Genomic DNA, 20,095 nt, shown 5'->3' on the forward strand with positions numbered 1-20,095 from the left:
GACATAAAAATAAGATCAAATCCAAATCCACAAGTAGAAAAAATAAATAAATAATAATGATTAAATAATATTAAACTAATATATAATTATTTGCAGTTACATTGACCACATAATTAGATAATGTATCATATTATATTATATATCCAACAAAAGAATCAATAGAACCATTTCACACACAAATTACCCAATCAATCACTTCCCCAAAATAAACCTTCTACCATATATCTACACACACCTCATCAAAATGACACTACCACTTCTTATTCTACCTCAAGAAAAAAAAAAAAAGAAGCCCGTTCGAACAAACCCCGTCAAAAATGGTCATCGTATATCCTCTAGTTATCACAATCGAGCCCGCAAATCTCAAGTATAGGCCCATCTCTCGAAACAAACGGGTTTATCCGGACCCACACGAGGGTCAAAATTGAAGCGAGCAAAACGGACCAAATCACAATCACAGTCGGAACTCTCTCTTGCTTACCCGAAAGACCCTTAAGGAACGGGTAAAGATGAACGATAACCCAAATGGCGAAGAACAACCTACCGAAAAGCGGGCCCCACGATTCGTACCCGTTATTAACCGCATCGGCGATACCCACGACGACACCAATGACGTTTATAATCAATAGAGTCGTGGGCATTATTAAAAGAGAGGTCCACTTGAATACGTATAGCTCGGAAAATTCTCCGTCGTCCGCACCTTTCGACGTGACGGTGAAATTAGTGCTAACACCGGCTAATACTTTGAGCAAGCCTTGGATGAGAGAGAAGAAGTGGGCCGAAACCCCACCGATTACCCAAAATTGCTCGTTTCTCCACCAATCGTCTATTCCGACTTTGCCCCATTGCATCTCGAGTATGCCCGTTGCGGCGATCGAGATGAAGAGTGCCATGAATATTATTCCCGCGTAATTACTTATCTGTCAATTTTTTTTATCATGAAATTAGCTAAAAAAAAATGTATTCTTGAAAATGTAAATTCTGTTATATAATAGATTCTAAACCTCGACGCCTATAATGCAACGTCAATAAACCCTAACAAGTAGCGTTTCGAAAAAAAAATTGATAATTTCAAGAAAGCGTCGCATGGGAATTTACGTACCTCGGGAACAATAAATTTGCCGGTAAGAAGGCAGATAGCTGGCAAAGTGCAGTACACAATTAACGGAATAGAAGTCCACGGATACACAACGGAGTTTATATACGATAGTCTTTCCAACCAATTTAATCCACCTCCATAACCGTACCAAATAGGGCAATGTTTGCTAAGAAAAATCTCGACAGAACCAAGGGCCCACCTAAGAACTTGGTGAAGTCGATCCGAAAGATTAATCGGAGCGGAGCCTTTAAAAGCAGGCCTAGCTGGCATGCAGTAAACCGATCGCCACCCATGACAGTGCATTTTGAACCCCGTTAATATATCTTCCGTAACCGAGCCGTATATCCAGCCAACCTGGATTTTTTTTCAGCACTTAGAAATTTAGAAACAAAAAAAAAAAAATTACAGCTAGACCCCCCAAGTTTGGAAAATTACATACACTTCCCCTCAGGTTTGGTTGATAGTTAACAATTTATCCCATATGGTCGTAAACTAATCAAAAAGTGATGATGTCGGCAAAAAAATAAAAAATGATCATTTTTTTACCCTTAAAAAAATACCTGGGTTTCAATGTACTTTCTTGCTCGAAAATAAAACCTCGAAAACTGAAAAAACTCGGGGGTTAAAAAACTATTAAGGTGGGGATAAAATTATCAATTGTTGGTTTTGGGTATGTATATGTAATTTTCCAAAACTTGAGGGGTCTAATCGTAATTTGATCTAACCTCAAGGAGGTAAGTGCAATTTACCCTAAATAAAAAAAAAATTACCTCCTTTCCCCATTCAGTCTTATCTTCATAACCACAGCTAATGACATGAATGGCCTCTTGTAACCGTGACGTGGAACTAACCGACATAGGGGCCCCACCATTTTGTACTAAAGTCGAATTCACAAAAACGGGCGACTGCCCGAATTTCTTCTCGAGTTTCTCTTGCGAGATAAGTGGTTGTCCGATAATACTCATCTCTATAAATTAAAATATACACAAAAATTACACAAGTACTAATATTAAATGCAATAACAATGTCGACAGAAAAATAAAAAAAAAAAGATATATATACATATATATATATAAATATATATACATATATACCTCCTTCGATTCCTTCTTCGATGGTCTCGAGAGCGTGAATTTGCTTCGATGCTTCTCTGTGCTTCGACTTCTTTTTATCTTTCTTGTTCTTCTTTCTAGAATTGCAAAGCAAACAGCACCAATTCGGCCAACAGTTGCACGTTTTGCTAGGTCGTTTCTTCTTAGCCGGAGCATCGAATCCGTATAATGCTTGCCTTCTAAATACGCAACCCGTTCCTACGTATATAGGTCCTTGTAAACCATCCAATCCCTTCATATTTATCTGTACGAAAATTTTACGAGTTAGTTTCCGCATTGTAGTAGAGCTAAGGCCTCGTTTGGTTGATAAGATAAACCATGATTAATTAATAATAATAAATAGTGTTTGGGCGGGCCCACGAAAGATATTGGAAAAATGAGCTCTTATCTTGGCTTATTAGGACTTGGGAGATTGTGTAATCATTTTAGGCCTCGTTTGGTTTCTAAGTTAAGATTAAATAATAATCTAATTAAAAACCCAATTATCCAAGATTAGAGCCATTTTCTTCCGGAATTGCGGGCCCGGCCCGAAAAAATTATCGGACTAACCAAAAATCCAGTAAGGACCAATTATTTAATTAGCTAATCTTAACAAGGCCCAAGTGGATACACGAATAAAGTATATACATATACATATACATATGCATATGATATATATATATATATATATATATATATATATATATATATATATATATATATATATATATGTATATATATATATATATATATATATATATATATATATATATATATATATATAGATAGATAGATACTTACATCGAAGAAAACAACATTACGATTGGAGTATCGATCGTGCCGATCGATCCCATCGAAACGTTGTGGGAATTGCACGTAGCATATTTTCTTTCCCGAGGTGGGGTCCATCATGAAACACATGGCTTCTCTCATAGCTTTGCTGTTGTTTATGTAGTGATCACAATCCACATTGAGAAGATAAGGAGCATTCGATAGAACAGCCGAAACCCTAATCTGAAAAAAATCATATAATCGAGGGTATTTTGGTCATTCTTGTTTTTTCACTTCTACCTATTTTTATATTTATATATAAAATGTTGAAAATTGAGATTCACCAGAGAATTCATGGCCCCGGCTTTCTTGTGATGCTCGAAACCGGGTCTTTTTTCTCGGGAAACGTAAACCAAACGAGGAAGCTCATTCCCTTCAATATCACGAACACCGTCGTGACCAAGGAATACCTGTTCAAGTAGCAAAACAGTTAAAAAAATAAACAAATTGAACATCTTTTGAATAAAAGATACATTGGAAACCAATTTTCATTCCGAATTCCGATTTTTCTTGAAAGTGAATTGGAAGACATATTAGATTCCGGTTTTCGATCCAATTTTAATTTCCGAAAATTCCGATTATTTTCCGAAAATTACGTTTTTAATATCAATATTAGTGTACTTTGTATTATTGGTGAACTAAAAATTGGAATTTGAATAACGCCGATTCCAATTAAAAAGAATCGATTTTGGAACAAGTTTTGTTGTTCCAATTTCCGAAATTCCGATTTCTGATTTTTCCAATTTTATTTGAAACCAAATTGGAATCAGTTTTCCACTTCGGAAAAAAATGGAATTTTCCGAAAGTACTAATACCGACTCAATCCGTCCAAATTTCCACCCCTACCCCACATTACATAAGGAAAAAAATACGAACATAGTAAGTAAAAGAAAATAATCGGATCACGATTTACGAGTAACACTAACCTGAATCATACCAGGGTGGTCCCGCACATTATTACCGGGCCAAGGCGTACCATCCTGCATTGTCCAACCTTCTTCCGGAACCTTCTCGGCCATCGCCACCAATCGATTTATCCGAACTTTGAACTCCTCGTATTCTCTCTATACCCAAATATACACAAACATCATATTAAAAAAAGACACATTAAAAAAAAGACAATATAATATATTATTCGTAGACACAAACCTTAATCGCACGCCTCTCTCTGACAAAAGCTGGATGCACTTTATTTTTCAAATAGTCCATCTTCTGACAGAAATACCACTCGGGTGCACGAGGTTCAATGTTGAACTTCTTACTAAACGGGACCCACTTTCGAGCAAATTCCGAAGTTTCAGACAAAGCTTCAAACGTAAGCATCGCTGCACCATCATCCGAAACATAACACGAGACCTTGTCAACTGGATAATCCACCGCAAGAATCGAAAGAACCGTATTTGCAGTGATCAATGGAGGCTCTTTCATCGGGTCCACGGTACTAACAAACACATCTATATCTGCTAATTCCGATGGCTTCCCTTCTTTCTCGTACCTAAAAAAACATTAATAAAAATTATAAAAAAAAAAAAAAAAATCAAATTTTAACAGATAAATTTATTTGATATTTAAAGAAAGGTTTGCATTATATTTATACCTAAGTGAAAGGCGATCGAGGTAGGTTTCTCTTTCGATAGGGTACCATTTCGGAAACTGATCGAGGATCCAAGAAACGGCAAACCATATTTCGCAAATAACAGATGTCATCCATAGACCTTGCGCATCGGGGACCGGATTTAGGATTCTGTAATGAAGAAATAAACCTAGTACCACGAGACGAAGCACGATTATCAATCTGTATGGATTTATTTTGCTTGAAGCGATCGGTAATTTCCTCGATAGTGGCTGCCTCCCTTCATCCATCCTACCATTCGGAAAACGAAAAATATCAATATATTTTTCACACTAGGATTAAAAATTCTTGAGCATCATTCAATCAACAACTTTTCTTGAAAGGGTAGCGAAAATCGTAGCGACGTGCGCAATCGAGATTACAAGAGTATTATTACTCACGTAGGCAAATCGGAGTCGATTTCGCTCCCGTCAAAATCTCCACCATCACTACTTCCTTGATGTTTGACCACTTGAAGATTTTCCTCTTGCCTCCTTTTCCACTCCTCCATTCGATCCTTCCATGCAACACTTCCGTACCCGTACAATGCAAGGTCCTTCTCCGGTACCATAGGTCGCGGATGCACTATAAATTTGCACGCAAAGTAAAGAAGACGAAGTTTTTATTATTATTATTATTTTATTTTTTCTCTTTTTGCAACCCTGAAAAGAATAAAAAAATAAATAAATAAAGTAAAAATCAAGAAACTACTTACAAGGTGTCGTTGTACCAGAATTCGGTTGATGAATTCCATTCCCATGACTGGCGTACGGGGGCACTATTATCGCATTCTCGTTATACGCAATCTCAGCATCCTACAAGAATTTAATCATTACACAATTACACACACACACACACACACACACACACACACACACACACACACACACACACACACACACACACACACACACGACATACAAAATTCGTTGATTACCTCATCGCCATAAGTCAAAAGAGGGAATTCAAGACCCTGAGAAGACGAATGGTGGTGTCTCGAAGTCGAGGCAGAACCAGCTGAACCACGGTAGGCGGAGTTTATTACACCTGCACTGTCTGTAAAACCCGAATACTCAATGTCTCCATAATCGAACTCGTGCTCTAAATCGTCAACACTGTCTTCATCTTCATCGCCCTCAACTCTAGGGCTACCTACAAAATAAATAATCGGAAAATGTTATACACATCAAAAAACAAAAAAATAAAAAAAAAAAAAAATAACAGACACGAACATAAAGACTCTACCTTTAATACGTTTGTATCTCGTTTTGCACTGAGGGCAGGATTGATTTCCCTCTTTTCTTTCGTACTCGTAACAAGGTCTACATACGGGGAAAGCACATTCATTGCAGGCTACAAAGAGTTCACCGTCTAAAGTTATCTCCACTTCGTCCCCACAAATTTTGCATGTTTGCCCACTTAGTTCTTGAACAGATTTAATCTGTAAAAATTACAAGAATTCGGGATTTTTTAATTACGAAATTAGACTCCAATCCACAATATGTAAAAGAATGCATACAGAATAAAACTCGAAAAGAACCCTTTTTTTTTAGTTGCCATACTCATCTCCCCAGAAAGTTCGATATTTTACAGTTTCTCAACACCTTTGTGTTTCGATAAAATCCTAATCGAAAAGTCGAATGTGTGCTCACATATGCAAATATCTAACGAAAATATCGGGGTTTTTTTTTCATCCTGCTTTCTCAAATGGAAGAAATTTTGCTGGGAAATTAGGTCACTATTTTTTTTGCCTAAAAATCAAGAATCATCATTACACGCATCAATACAATAAACCCGAAAACCCAGAACCCGAAATCAAGATATTTCAATTTCATGCATTTTCTATTAAACAAAAAATTCGACTTGATACACAAATCTAGGGCTGAAGAACCAAATCATGTCAAAGCAAAAAATTAAAACAAAATATCTAAATATATAAAAAATCCAATAAGCAGAAATATGGCATTTCAGAAAAATCATCTACACCGAAATCATAAACAGAAATTTCAAGAAGCAGAGATGAAATGAAGCATTAGAGAGAGAGAGAGAGAGAGAGAGAGAGAGAGAGAGAGAGAGACTGACGCTTCCAATTTCATCAGCATTAATAAGCACAAATTCCTTTCTATTATGAGAACCTGCAACCAGCCTCCCTCCAGTATTCATCGCCATTTCTCAATCTCGATTTTTTTTATTAAATAAAAAAAAAAAAAAAGAAGAGAGAGAGAGATAGAACACAAATCTTGTAAAAAAGAAAAAATTAAACCTAAAGGCTCTAAAACCACTCCATTTTCCACAGTCAAATGCCCTAAATAGCTGGATTAGTAATCCACCCCCTTCAATTATTTTTTTTTTAATTTGAGAATTTGTAAAATCTCAGTCAAATGCAGTTAATCCAAATCAAGATTCAGTAGCTAAAAAAAACAAACGGCGAAAGAAAGAAAAAAAAAGGCGAGGTTTTTTTGCGATAAAGATCGAGTCTTTTACACCACCGAGTGCGAAAAACCCATCGGGAAAAGCACTCGTTATATATATATTATATATATAAATATAAATGCAGAACCCCAATTGGAGGAGATTTAATAAATAAAGAAATAAAATGAGGGGGAGAAAAATAAATAATAATATTACAATATTGAGGAAAGTCAAGAGAAACTCCAAAAGGTGTAGTGTAGTGTAGTGTGTGTTTCTTGAAATCAGTTTGAGGATGATAATAATTAAATAGAAGTAATACTATTATTTATTTATTTATTATTATTGTAATTTATTAATTAATAAAAGAAATGTGAAATGGTCTTCTTTACAAGCTAACTCTGCACTGTAATTTGGCTGGACAGGACTCATGGACTTTTTTAGTCAAATATATCTTTTTATTTGTAGAGAGATAAAGTAGAGAGAGAGAGAGAGAGGTGATGTATCATAACTAATGTACCAAACAAACAAATCTCTCTTTCTCTCTCTATATATAAATTAATGTGGAAAGAATTCAGTGTGTGTGTGTGTGTGAGAGAGAAAGTAAATGGGGCTCAAAATGTTGTGGCGGAGGTGGGTGGCTTTGAGGTGTCCCCACCAGACCGGAGTTGGTATTGTAATAAAAGCTCTGTATCTATGTATGTAGTAATATATATATATATATATATATATATATATACAGAGAAAAGTGTATGTATATGTGGAGAGAGAGAGAGAGAAAGAGGTTGCTTGTTGGTTTTGTGTATCTCTCTGTGCAAAGACTGTGACTGTCTATTTTTTTATTATTTTTAATTCTAAAAATAAGCTGATATAGCTGTCTTTGTATTTTTGTCCATTTCTGTTTCTTCTGTTTGGTTCTATTCAATATTTATTTATTATTATTATTATAAGAATTCTGAATTATTTTAATTAAAATGTTTATTTTTTATGTATATAACAAACATTTAAAAAAATTAAGGGAGCGAGCCTTGTTCTTCGTTAAAAAAATATATATATTTCTAAAACTATTTTAATAAAAATACTATGATAATACAAATGTAATTTAAATAAGTAATTCGGATTAATTTTTTTAATTATTTAATTCGAATTACTTTAAATACTTTCTAAGAAAATATTATAGTAGTGAGAAAAAAGGGGGCAAAAAGAAAACGCGTCCCCCCGGGGGTGTTGAAAGTAAACCGCGTGAGTGAGCGATAGATCATTTTTAAAATTGCTTAATAACACTTTACACCCTTAAAATTAAATGTTTTCTCACTTTCCACCCTTAAAAAATAATAACAACACATTGCTCCCTTAAAACACAATAAATCATTCACGATGCACCATAAATTGGATATTAAAGATCGGGTTTTTTTTTTGTGTGCAAAATTACAAATTAAATTGTAATTTTTTTTCAATCTACAACCTAATTTAGAGCGCATAAAGTGGAAAAAAATAGAAATCACACCGGGTTATTGAAAGAAAAAACTATATTTTCTTACAAAATAAAAGAAAAAAACTGTTGCCAATAAATTATTCAATTGATGGATCTTTTATTGTAATTGGTTGAAATATTTGGAATAAAATATGATTTTCGGATAAAAATACTTTGAAATATGTTGATGAGATAGTATTTTTATATTGCACTTTATGGTTTTAAAATGATTGATGAATAAAAACATTGATTCGACATATGACATCCTTAAAAATACCATTAAAATATTATATTACCTTTATTAGCTTTAAAATTTTATTTAGAGTACATTATGCATGATTTATTGAGTTTCGGTGGTGCAAAGTGCTATTAATTTATTTTGAGGGTGCAAGTGCCAAAATGGTATATTCCAAGGGTGCAAAGTGGAATTAAGCCATTTTAAAGAATTACTAATATTTACTGTAATTAAATTGGTCAAACTTACATATATTTACTCAGCAACTTTGACCGAAGGCCCTTTAATTATCTACATAATTGTGATTTTCTCTCTCCAAATACTAATTTAATTGCATTATTTGAATGTCATTTTTCATATTGATTTGTTTGTTAATCTTACTTACCTGCTAAAAATGAGTTCAAATTAAAAATATTTATTTTTTAAAATTAAAAGTAAACGGAGAGATTAATATTTTTATGGGATGTGATAAACGTCGTTCGAGTTTTAATAATACTGTTTCGACTTCAAACGTGATTTTGATCATTTTTTATTCAAAATTTTGCAAAACCCGAAAAATAGGATTTGTAGTATTCTGAGTTAGTTTTCTAATCCAACTTGAATCACCAAAATTGGATGTCGGATAAGAAAGATATATACGAATCAATGGATACTGCCCACAGTTTTGATGTTCGTACTAGGTATCTAAAATTCAAAATATGACTCATTCATGCATAACTTTGTCACACGACATGCAATCTAGTGAATTTAAGTTGAATTAGAAAACTAACACAAAGAACTACAATTTCCGTGTTTCAAAATTTGCCAAAAAAAAAATAAAAATATATCAAAATCAGATTGAAGTTAAAATGATATTAGTAAAATTGAAACTAGATGTAACATTTCAATATTTTTATTCCTTCTAAAGTTGTCATTCTCTTGATATAAAGTTACCATATTATGGCTTATTGTCCAATCATTACACAAACATAAAAATATGAATTATTTAATTTATCCAGACATTAGAATGGATGCATAAACTAATAATATTTTAAGATTAAATTAAAATAAACTTAAGTGGTTTATCTCTGTGGGCACCTGTCATTTAATTTCCTTCAACTGGAAGGAAACTTGGGGATTTTTTATTTTTTTTATTTTTTCTTTTATTAAAGTAATTTTATTGAGATTATTGTAATATGTGTGTTTTATGAAAAAATATTGAACGTGCAAATCTTTCTGAAAAGCAATGCCAATAATTTTTTTTTAATAAACCTAACAAATAAATACATTAGTGAAATAAATTTTATCTTGATATTGATTTTATATGTTTGATACGGATTGGTTGATAGCCATGTAGTACAGAAACTTCAATTGCATAACGTTTCGGTGTTTCGAAGATGTTTTGTCTCCGATACTCGAGAACACTTGTTGGATACCATATGGGCAATTATGCAATTTTTAAAAAGTTATAAATATATTTGAATAACAAATTTTCAATTTCTTTTGTTACTTCCTGATTAGTTACATGATTCAATGATCAATTGCAAATTAATAGCTGATACTAAAATGTATTTAAATCTTTTTGTATGAAAATATATTAAAAAAAAAAAAATATATATATATATATATATATATATATATATATATATATATATATATATATATATATATATATATATATATATATATATATATATATATATATAGATAAAAACTTATATATGTCTATAAAAAATATTGTACAAGAAAAATTAGTTTTCCAAATTATGTAAAGATGTCAAACAAAAACTATACCTCTTTAATTGCCACTCTACATAGGAAGAATTGAAAAGGGAAAATAATTAAAAAGCTCCCACTATTATATATATATATATATATATATATATATATATATATATATATATATATATATATATATATATATATATATATTTTTTTTTTTTTGCTTTCTATCATGATCAATTATTGTCTTATATTTTTTATTTTTTTAATAGTTTGGTAGGTTCTTGTTAGGATCTTATGACACGTGTAATGATAATAAATTAAGGCAGCGGGACTAGCTAAATTCTATTAATGTAGTTAAATATTAAATTAGCAAACTAATAATTTAATATGTTTACTATGAGTCGAAATCGAGATAAATTATTATTTAAGTAAAATTATTAATTTATCAAGGCTCAACCATATATACTCGTACATTAGTCAAAATTGTGACTAAAGAGACTTAATTGAATGATTATCGAAAAATAACAATATACGTAACACACATTCCTTTCTAGTGATATATACGCAACAACTTTTAGTGCAAGCAAAAATGATTACTAAAAACGAAAAGTGATTGATTGAGTCGTACACGAATCAACCTCGAGTTGAATTTGCTAGCTTATTTAACGAAAAAACATGAGTTCAAGCTTCTTCTATATATATTATATTAACAAATTGAACTCAAACGGGCTAACGGGTAGTAAGTTCAATTTAATTTTCGCCTTAACCCGATTAGGTCGGTCCCTCAAACATAACAAATATAACGAGTATTTAAGACAGTTATGTAATAGTAATATATTTTATCATACGAGAATTAAAATAATAATATTGATTGAGACATTGTATATAGTTGAAAAAATATATATCTAATTTGATGTAGTATTTCAATATTTGAATTATGTAATTGTCGTTTATGAATCCCAATAAACCTGGGATAACATGAATATTAATGATTTATTAGAGTTAAACTGAAGCAAATAGCATGTGACTAGTGCTTGGAAATTCCAAATTATTAATTGGCGCTTTCTTCAAATTAAACGCGGGAAATTCAAAATTATGCATGGACTCTTTGTTTTGGGCCAAATTGTCTTGTTTCACAATTACAGGCTATCTATCATAAGGTCCATCAGAAAATTGGGTCATCTCAAGTTGTGGGCTCTTTTTATTTTTAATTTTTTTAATATGAATATTTAAATTAAAATCCTGTTACAAATGGAGAAATATGGACATATATAACTCTACCAATTTGATTTCTTCTGTAATTGGGTTTTGTTTAGGAATTGGGTTTGAATCGCAATTGTGATTTTGTTTTATTACATCATGTAATCCGAGATATTATGCCAGATTTCCAAGAGACATCGCATTCCTCTCGAGTTCGGTTCCGAGTAATCGTCTCCAACAACAGGACCAATTTGTTGGACAAATTGGCCTCCAATGGACCGACCGATTTCAATCTTCGAGATTGAGCAGATCAGGCAGTGGCAGAAGCATCTCGAGATAGTCGGCAATCGTAATAAGATCATCAACGATGTCGCGCAAAGAAGGCGTTAGTCCATTCTCGACGACAAAGAGTCTCTAACACGACAGTCGCACATTGAAATCGGTCGCTTTCTTGGAGTGTCTCGAGGTCCTGGTCAGCAATTGCTAGCAATTGGCAACAACTTAGTCGCAACGAGATCACATCCACAAATGGACTTAATTTTTAGCTCTTGTGTGTCAAGATCGTGGCCTTCAGACGCATTTCTTTTTGTCGAAATTATATTTATGCCCCTCAACTCAAATTTTATTAAAATGCCTTATTTCCCCTTCAATAAAAAGGAAAAGAGAAAATAATTGAAAATTTAAAGTATGTCAAGAGTACGAAAATCTCCATTTTTCTGTAAAATTACATTTACCTTCTCAAACTAAGTAATGATAGTTAATTTTTCCGGCATGTGAATCCATCAAAGGGTCTCGACATGTGATTTTCGATAACCAATAAATAATCAATCCAGCAAGCATCAGTACTAATCCTTTGGAAACATGAAATCCAATTTTATTCATCAGAAATAACAAAAATATGTCCCGATCAAACAATTCACCACCTGTTATGAATTCCAAGATCTTCGTATGACTTGCTACGTACAACTTAATACAGACTTGCTCTCGATGCTCTTGATTATGATGAGCCTTACCTTATGTAATCAAACAACGTACGTATGGATGTCGATTTTCAAAAATATTAAAAACTCAAAAGAACTATCCTGCATGTATGTAGCAAAATTATCGAACTAAAAACAGTAAAACAAATTATTCCCACAAGTGATCGGATAATTGCATAAACCAACAAAAACAAAGAAATAAAAACAACAAACACATAGTGGATCTTGGTTCAGCTTCAAAAAGAATTTAATTGTAAAATCGACATACTCAGGAGAAACAGCATGCAAAGACATAAAGAATGCAACATCTAGTTTATGTATTCCCTCCAAGGATTAACCATTTAAAAAATGATGTAATTAACAACATAATATACATATAGTACCTTGGCTCCAGAAAAGCAGCACCTTTTTTCGCAATTAAACATTTCGATATTTATAGAAAATTTTCTGCTGTGAATCCAACTCAAGATGTCATCCCAAACAACGGTTGCCAAATCGACAACAAATAAATAAATAAATGTGGATTTAAACTTACAGATCAGAACTTGCTCTTCCCAGCTGAAATTCCTTACTTCTGATTCTGTCATGCTATTTATAATATTTATTTTTCTTTTTAGTTAATTTTTATATTCCTGGAAATTAATTACACAATACTCTAAACAACAAGAGGTTAAGAAATGAAAAAAAAAAACTATCCTTTTTGGCAAAAAAAAAATATTTTATCAATATTGAGGCCCCGTTAAAACCTTGGTTGACCTAACAAGGAAAGAGTACCCCAACCAACAAAAAGAAAATGAAACAAAAAAAAAATCCTAATCTAAAAATAAAAAATAAAAAGAAAAAGAAAAAAAAAACTAAAGCGGATAACTCATGGTCTGGCCCTCACTTTCACTCCTTTCCTTCTTGTACCATCCTCTTGTGTAACAAGTTTCATTACACTATTCCACAGATCCCCTCTAACTTCTCCTGCAACTATAACAGTTCCTTTCCAGTTTTCTTTATTTTCCAGGATGGCCGCAAAACCAGCCAATTCCATGTAATTGGTGATCGTAATCGGATTTATATTTGGCAATGATTCAAAGAAACCAGCTGCTTCCTCTTTATCTCTTTTATATTCTTCTTCTTGGGTGGCTATGTAGTCCTCAGTCTCAACAGCATACCTAAAGGCTTCGAGCTTTCTTCTAGCCTGCTCAAAAAAAAAAAACAGTGTATTAATAGAAAGGTTAACTTAAAATGAATAACTATAAAGAAATGAAAATTAACTAATATTACTTCCTCTATGTAAAACTCATCGGACGGTTCGATTTCCTCGTCGTCGGTTTCATCGTCGTCGTCGGGCTCCTCGTCGGGCTCCTCATGATCCTCAGTTTCCTCTTCATTTTGCTCATCTTCAGTTTCATCGTGGTCGGTTTCAAAGGCGCTGGCAGCTAACTCGTCGTAAAAACTATTGTCTTCCATTATTGATGAGTAAGTGAGAATGTGTGGGATGATTTGAAGTGAAGTATAAGGTGATATTTATACTCCTTCACTTGTCTACACGGATGGTGATGATTGACTACTCTGTACGGATGGTGATGATCGACTACGGTCGACGGACTCTAGTGAACTCCAACTAAAGTTCTAGGTATATATATTTTAGAAAGTTGTAAATACAAGGTTTCTAAAAAATTCCAAGAATTCTCGTTAACCATGTTGGACTTCTTTTGGTCTGAAACATGAGACGAAAATGTTGATCCACCTCTTATAGAACGATTACACCATCACCATCGTCGGTCTGAAAAAACGAGAGGGCACCACCTCCACCTCCACCTCCGCCTCTGCATACTACCAACGTCGTGTCACTTTCTCACCACCACAGGAAATCACGACCCTCTCTACAGTCGTTTAATCTTAATTCGGTATTTTTTCCGTGAACCATATATTTCCCTTCAAATCCAAACCCCAAACACAACAATTTGTACAGTAACAGGGGATTAAGGTTGAAAAAGCAATGAAAATTGTAGAAAAAAAGTCCCCTGCTTTTACCATATTTATTTCATCAGCTGCTGCTCTAGATGTTACATTAAACGACAAACGCTTTTTACTACGTTTTGCTTAGCTGTAATTATTTGTTTTGCCAGGAGAAACCAAAAACTTGTTGGGAGCTAAATACCAACACGCAAGTGTACGTATCGCAAACAAGTAGTAAAGTATGTGTGTGTATTTATTAATTGGATTTGTATGATAATTCGATTTATTTCTGTTTTAGTAGATTATTGGATTTTTATATTTTTAAGGACGAAATTGTAAGAATAATCTTAAATAAAAATTATAGGTACCTAATGGGGTCGAAGCAGCATACTCACTTTTTCCATCCAAATTAACACCCAAATCTGAGAGCGGACTAAAATCGTGGCAAAAATAATATAAAGACTTAAAACCGATTTTAGTGTATAGTATAGGGACATAAACTCTAATTATCCCGCATACTATTTATTCCGATCTGACTAACTCAGATCAGTTTGTTTTGGCAAAATTTTCCCTAAACTCCTTTATTTGTTGCATTGTGCCTCACAGTTAATATTTCTGTCCAAATTTTGGACGTAAACCTAATTATCATGGGCAAAAATGTCTATTTAGGTTTTCAGGGGGCAAAGTGTAAGTTATCACATAGTTGAGGGGGAAAAACGCCATTTACACTCAATTTTTAAAATTATATTTAATGAATCATAAAATGGTATTCTTAAGTTAAAATAGATGTAGCTTTTTATTATAATAGTTATAATGATACCAACAATGTATAACTAATTAAAAGTGTATTTTGGAATATTATGTAATTCTCTTTGAAATTGCATTTATTTTAATTAGCAATAATAAACCTTAACTCAAATTATGACATAAATATTCTCAATTAAATTTATGTAGACAATTTTACATAATATTAACTTAAATTTAATGGAGACGTTAATATCATAATTTAAGTTAAGATATTTTAGGATTTAATTATAATAAATACAATTTCAAAGATAAATACATAATATTCCATTTTTTTTTAATTGTTAGACTTCATCTTAAAATATGAATTTATTCACCACAATATGTTTCACTCAATTACTTGTGAAATATTGTTTGCATTATTATTCTAATTATGTAAAAAAAAACTATTAATATTTTAATTTAAGAATAATAATATAATTTATTTCATATAATCTTATAAAATGAGAGTAAAAGGCGTTTCTCCCCCTCAACTATGTCATAACTTGCACTTTACCCCCTGAAAAGTTAAATTGACATTTATGCCCCTAGTTATTAGGGTTCCAGACACGTCCACGGGCCGGTTTTGGGCCCGGAACCGGCCCAACCCGTTGACTGGTGAACCGGCCCGTCGTCCCCGGGACGGGCCCGGTTCTATGAATTGGTGAACCGTGAACCGCCGGGCCGGCCCGGCGGTTCACCCAAATTTAAAAAAAAATAAAAAATCAAAAAACTTAAAAAAAAAAAAAAAAACAAAAAACGGCCGGCATTTTTTCTTATAAATACCCTTACACCCCATTTTTTCATATAAAATTAAGTTAAAGTCATTTTATTGATTTCCTTTTGTTTTTTTCCTATTTAAAAGTAATTATTTTAATTTATTTATCCATTAAGTATTTTTGTTTAAATATATATATATAAATCAAATTTTCCGGGCCGACCCGTGAACCGGCGGGCCGACCTGGCCCGCCGAACTGTGCATATTACGGGCCGATTCCGGTTCCGAAAAAATTGAACCGTGAACCGGTATGAACCGGCCCGAACCGGCCCGTGGCCGTGTCTAGTTCCGTCCATAATTTGCACGGAAATAATAACTTTTGGGCATGGTGCAACAAATAATTGAGTTCAGGGAACTGTTGCAAAAATAAAATTGTTTAGGGGGCAATGTGCAAATCGACATATAGTTTAGGGTGCAAAGTGCTTTTAACCCAATAAAATATCAGATATATCTAAACGCACCTATTCCCTTCCTCTAATGAAAACAAAAAACCATTATCTGCGTAATTTGGGACTCTTGTTCGTTCTCCAGACACCATTAGTCCTTGTTTGTTTCAGGTAGTCATTCTTTCTCCCTCTCATCATCTCTCATTCTCCCTCGTTTCTGATTGCATGTTTGGATTTTTGGTGAAAAACGCTAGATTGATTATGATCTCAAAATTCAAAATTAAATTGGTTGTAGAAGCAAATTGACGTCGTTCCATCACCATTAGCCCGCCCTTAGTTGTTTCACATAATAATTGTGATATTAAACAATATCCCGAAGCACAAATATAACAACTCAATAGCAATTGAGTTTCATAGTTAAAATGTACGTTTTCAGCTACTTGTCGAAAAGTGTTATCCATCTTAAAAAATACACAATGTCGAGCGTTTTCAGAAAATGGTTGTTCTTAAATCAGAACAGATTACATTAGACATTAAAGGGCAATTGAAATGAATTTTTTAAGTATAAACGGAAACCGTGAACTACCTATAATAATTTATTGACAAGAATAAAATAAAATACCATCTCGAATCTTGCTAGACAACAACCGGTTTTGTGATTATCACGCAACCTTTGAACTTCAGTTCTGGTGTAATATATGTTGCCTTTGCAAAATCGAACTCCGTAGTACCACATAAGTGCCTACAAAGTTGTGAGCAATTTTCACCGGGGCACACTAGCACCATTCTACCATAGAAACAAATTAAGATTATGATTAAGCATATATAGAAGTAACGAACCCCAAGAAATACATACGATTCTCAACTTTCCGTAGCCAAACCGACATTAAAAAATTAAATTTAAAAGTGAGAAAGTGCAAACCTGTTGTCGAGGCTAAACATCCCCAATTCGTGTTTACTGAAAATAATGCCTTCATAAAAAATTAGGGCAAGAAATATTACCTTTTTGTGGTTGTTGATCAAGGGCTAGCTAGAGAGGAGGAGATTAGGGCTAGTTACAGATGAATGAGGCCGTATGGAGAAGAGGGAGGTGGCGGCGCCGCCGTATAGACCTCGCCGGATGTTGGGCTGAGAGCTGGGTGGATGGCGGACGAGGAAGACGGAGGCGGAGTGAAGAGGGCCGATGGCGGCGGCGGAGGCGGAGGAGGAGGCACCGGCAGATGGCAGATGGGGGGGAGAGAGAGACAGGAGAAGAAAGAGTTAGAGAAATGGGGAAATAGAATTAGGGTACGTCTTCTGATTAAATTATTTGCGACGATTTCTACCAAATCGTAGCAAACTGAGATTTAAACGAATCTCTTGGCGACTTTTTTAAATTTTTTCGTCGCAAACTAAAAAAATATTAATAAATTAAATAGACTTGCGACGTTTCCTAAAGAAACCGTCGCTAGAAAAAAGGGGAATTTTTCAATAATTATTTTGGTGACGATTAATACACTATAGTCGCAAATAAAAATTATAATTTTTTTAACAAAATGTTTTACTTGCGACCTTTCGTCGCTACGAATAAATATTATTTAATATTTCTACTTTATAACGCTACGTTTATCCAAATTCGTCGCCAACCCAATAAAATGTATTTTTTTCACAATTGCACTAGCGACGTATACGTCATATTCGTCGCTACGGTAAAAAATTAAATTACAAAAAATATTTTTCGTGCGTCGTTTATATAAAGACGTCGCTAAGAGAGGACTTTTTTTTTTTTTTTTTCCGTTTGCGACGTTTTTGGACATATAGTCGCAAAGTTGCGACGATTAATATTATCGTCGCGAGATATTCCACCGAAATCTTATTTTTCGACATCTTGCGACGTTTTTTAATATAAATCGTCGCAAGTTCGCGACTATTCACAAATCGTCGCCAAAAAAAACGTCGCCAGTGAGTTGTTTTGGCCTAGTGGAAGGAGCTATTTTTTATCGAAGATCTGGTGAAGAACTATGGATACAAAGAAAAGATCTATGCATCAGCGCCCGCCCTTAACTAGAGGATGCGCTTAACTAGAGGATGCGCTGAAGGTTTTGGACAGACGACCAAATTGAAGATTACCTATCATATTTCATTAGAATTTTGTCGACCTAGATCCGAATATTTCCAATTTTGGAATAACATTTTTTCCTATGGATTTCAAAACTTTTGATACATCATTTTTTTTCTTCTGAAACAAAAATGAATACATATTACATTTTCATTTGCAATCTATATTAATTTTCGAAAATTGTGATTTTATTGAAAATCTCACTTACAATATCATGATTTTATATTTCGTACGTTCCCTACTCTGCACAGTCACACAGTTGAACATAATTCAACCGTCTCTTGAGACTTTTCTATAATTACATAATAACTTGGAAAGTCTTTTTAGGATAATTTAATGTATTAATTAAACATTAACTTGCACTTTGCCCCCTGAAAAGTTAAATTGACATTTATGCCCCTAGTTATTAGGGTTCCGTATAGACACGACCATGGGCCGGTTTTGGGCTCGGAACCGGCCCAACCCGTTGACCGGTGAACCGGCCCGTCGTCCCCGAGACAGGCCCGGTTCTATAAATTGGGCCCGGCGGTGGCCCGACGGTTCACCCAAATTTAAAAAAAAAAAATCAAAAAAATCAAAAAACTTCAAAAAAAAAGCAAAACACGGCCGATGAACCGGCCGTTATTTGCTATTTTTTGAATCCCCCCCCCCCCCCCCCCCCCCATTTTTACTTATAAATACCCTTACACCCCATTTTTTCCTATAAAATTAAGTTAAAGTCATTTTATTGATTTCCTTTTATTTTTTTCCTATTTAAGAGTAATTATTTAATTTATATATCCATTAAGTATTTTTTTTTTAAATATATATATATATATATATATATATATATATATATAAATCAAATTTTTCCAGGCCGACCCGTGAACCGGCTCAGATAGGCCCGGAACCAGATTGAACCGGCGGGCCGGCCGACCCGGCCCGCCGAACCGTGCATATTACGGGCCGGATCCGGTTCTGAAAAAATTGAACCGTGAACCGGTATGAACCGGCCCGAACCGGGGACGACATATAAGATCATTATTTCAAAAAATAAATTAAGCGAGCAACCTCCATTAAGAGAGTTGGTACATAATATGTACCATTAGGTAGAGTTATATATGTGCATATTTCTCCAATTGTAATAGGATTTTAATTTAAATATTTATATTAAATTGAAACCGTCGCTAGAAAAAAGGGGAATTTTTCAATAATTATTTTGGTGACGATTAATACACTATAGTCACAAATAAAAATTATAAAGTTTTTTAACAAAATGTTTTACTTGCGACCTTTTGTCGCTACGAATAAATATTATTTAATATTTCTACTTTATAACTCTACGTTTATCCAAATTCGTCGCCAACCCAATAAAATGTATTTTGTTAACAATTGCACTAGCGACGTATACGTCATATTCGTCGCTACGGTAAAAAAATTAAATTACAAAAAATATTTTTCGTGCGTCGTTACGAGAGGAATTTTT

General features: G+C 33.5%; 2 protein-coding genes across 2 annotated transcripts; both read right to left on the reverse strand.

Moving 5' to 3' along the window:
• Nucleotides 1–15: 15 nt before the first annotated feature.
• LOC105965232 (cellulose synthase A catalytic subunit 5 [UDP-forming]) lies at nucleotides 16–7,339 on the reverse strand. The gene is made up of 14 exons (XM_012989766.2): nucleotides 6,716–7,339; nucleotides 5,879–6,074; nucleotides 5,571–5,785; nucleotides 5,349–5,448; nucleotides 5,035–5,218; nucleotides 4,619–4,885; nucleotides 4,171–4,516; nucleotides 3,948–4,085; nucleotides 3,306–3,431; nucleotides 2,992–3,204; nucleotides 2,194–2,455; nucleotides 1,870–2,066; nucleotides 1,103–1,453; nucleotides 16–920 (listed from the first exon to the last, which is right to left on the reverse strand). The coding sequence occupies exons 1-14, from the start codon at nucleotides 6,800–6,802 to the stop codon at nucleotides 336–338; spliced, it is 3,267 nt and encodes a 1,088-aa protein (XP_012845220.1). The 5' UTR covers nucleotides 6,803–7,339; the 3' UTR covers nucleotides 16–335.
• A 5,993-nt stretch (nucleotides 7,340–13,332) lies between these two features.
• Nucleotides 13,333–14,192, reverse strand: LOC105965233 (uncharacterized). Its single transcript, XM_012989768.2, has 2 exons — nucleotides 13,908–14,192; nucleotides 13,333–13,821 (listed from the first exon to the last, which is right to left on the reverse strand). Exons 1-2 carry the CDS (start codon nucleotides 14,091–14,093, stop codon nucleotides 13,504–13,506), a joined length of 504 nt encoding a protein of 167 aa, XP_012845222.2. The 5' UTR covers nucleotides 14,094–14,192; the 3' UTR covers nucleotides 13,333–13,503.
• Between the last annotated feature and the right edge of the window lie 5,903 nt (nucleotides 14,193–20,095).

This window comes from Erythranthe guttata, chromosome 8 (genome assembly GCF_056151865.1).
Source record: "Erythranthe guttata isolate IM_541 chromosome 8, IM_541, whole genome shotgun sequence".
In the NCBI taxonomy this organism is placed as follows: Eukaryota; Viridiplantae; Streptophyta; class Magnoliopsida; order Lamiales; family Phrymaceae; genus Erythranthe; species Erythranthe guttata.

What these genes read in the sequence shown, in the direction of transcription:
- LOC105965232 (XM_012989766.2), bottom strand. Translation starts at nt 6,802, where the DNA reads ATGGCGATGAATACTGGAGGGAGGCTGGTTGCAGGTTCTCATAATAGA. An exon ending in GAGAGAGGCGTGCGATTAAG is followed by an intron (nt 4,086 to 4,170) that starts GTTTGTGTCTAC and finishes ATTTGGGTATAG; the next exon opens with AGAGAATACGAGGAGTTCAA. An exon ending in CCGGGGCCATGAATTCTCTG is followed by an intron (nt 3,205 to 3,305) that starts GTGAATCTCAAT and finishes GATTTTTTTCAG; the next exon opens with ATTAGGGTTTCGGCTGTTCT.
- LOC105965233 (XM_012989768.2), bottom strand. Translation starts at nt 14,093, where the DNA reads ATGGAAGACAATAGTTTTTACGACGAGTTAGCTGCCAGCGCCTTTGAA. An exon ending in ATGAGTTTTACATAGAGGAA is followed by an intron (nt 13,822 to 13,907) that starts GTAATATTAGTT and finishes TTTTTTGAGCAG; the next exon opens with GCTAGAAGAAAGCTCGAAGC.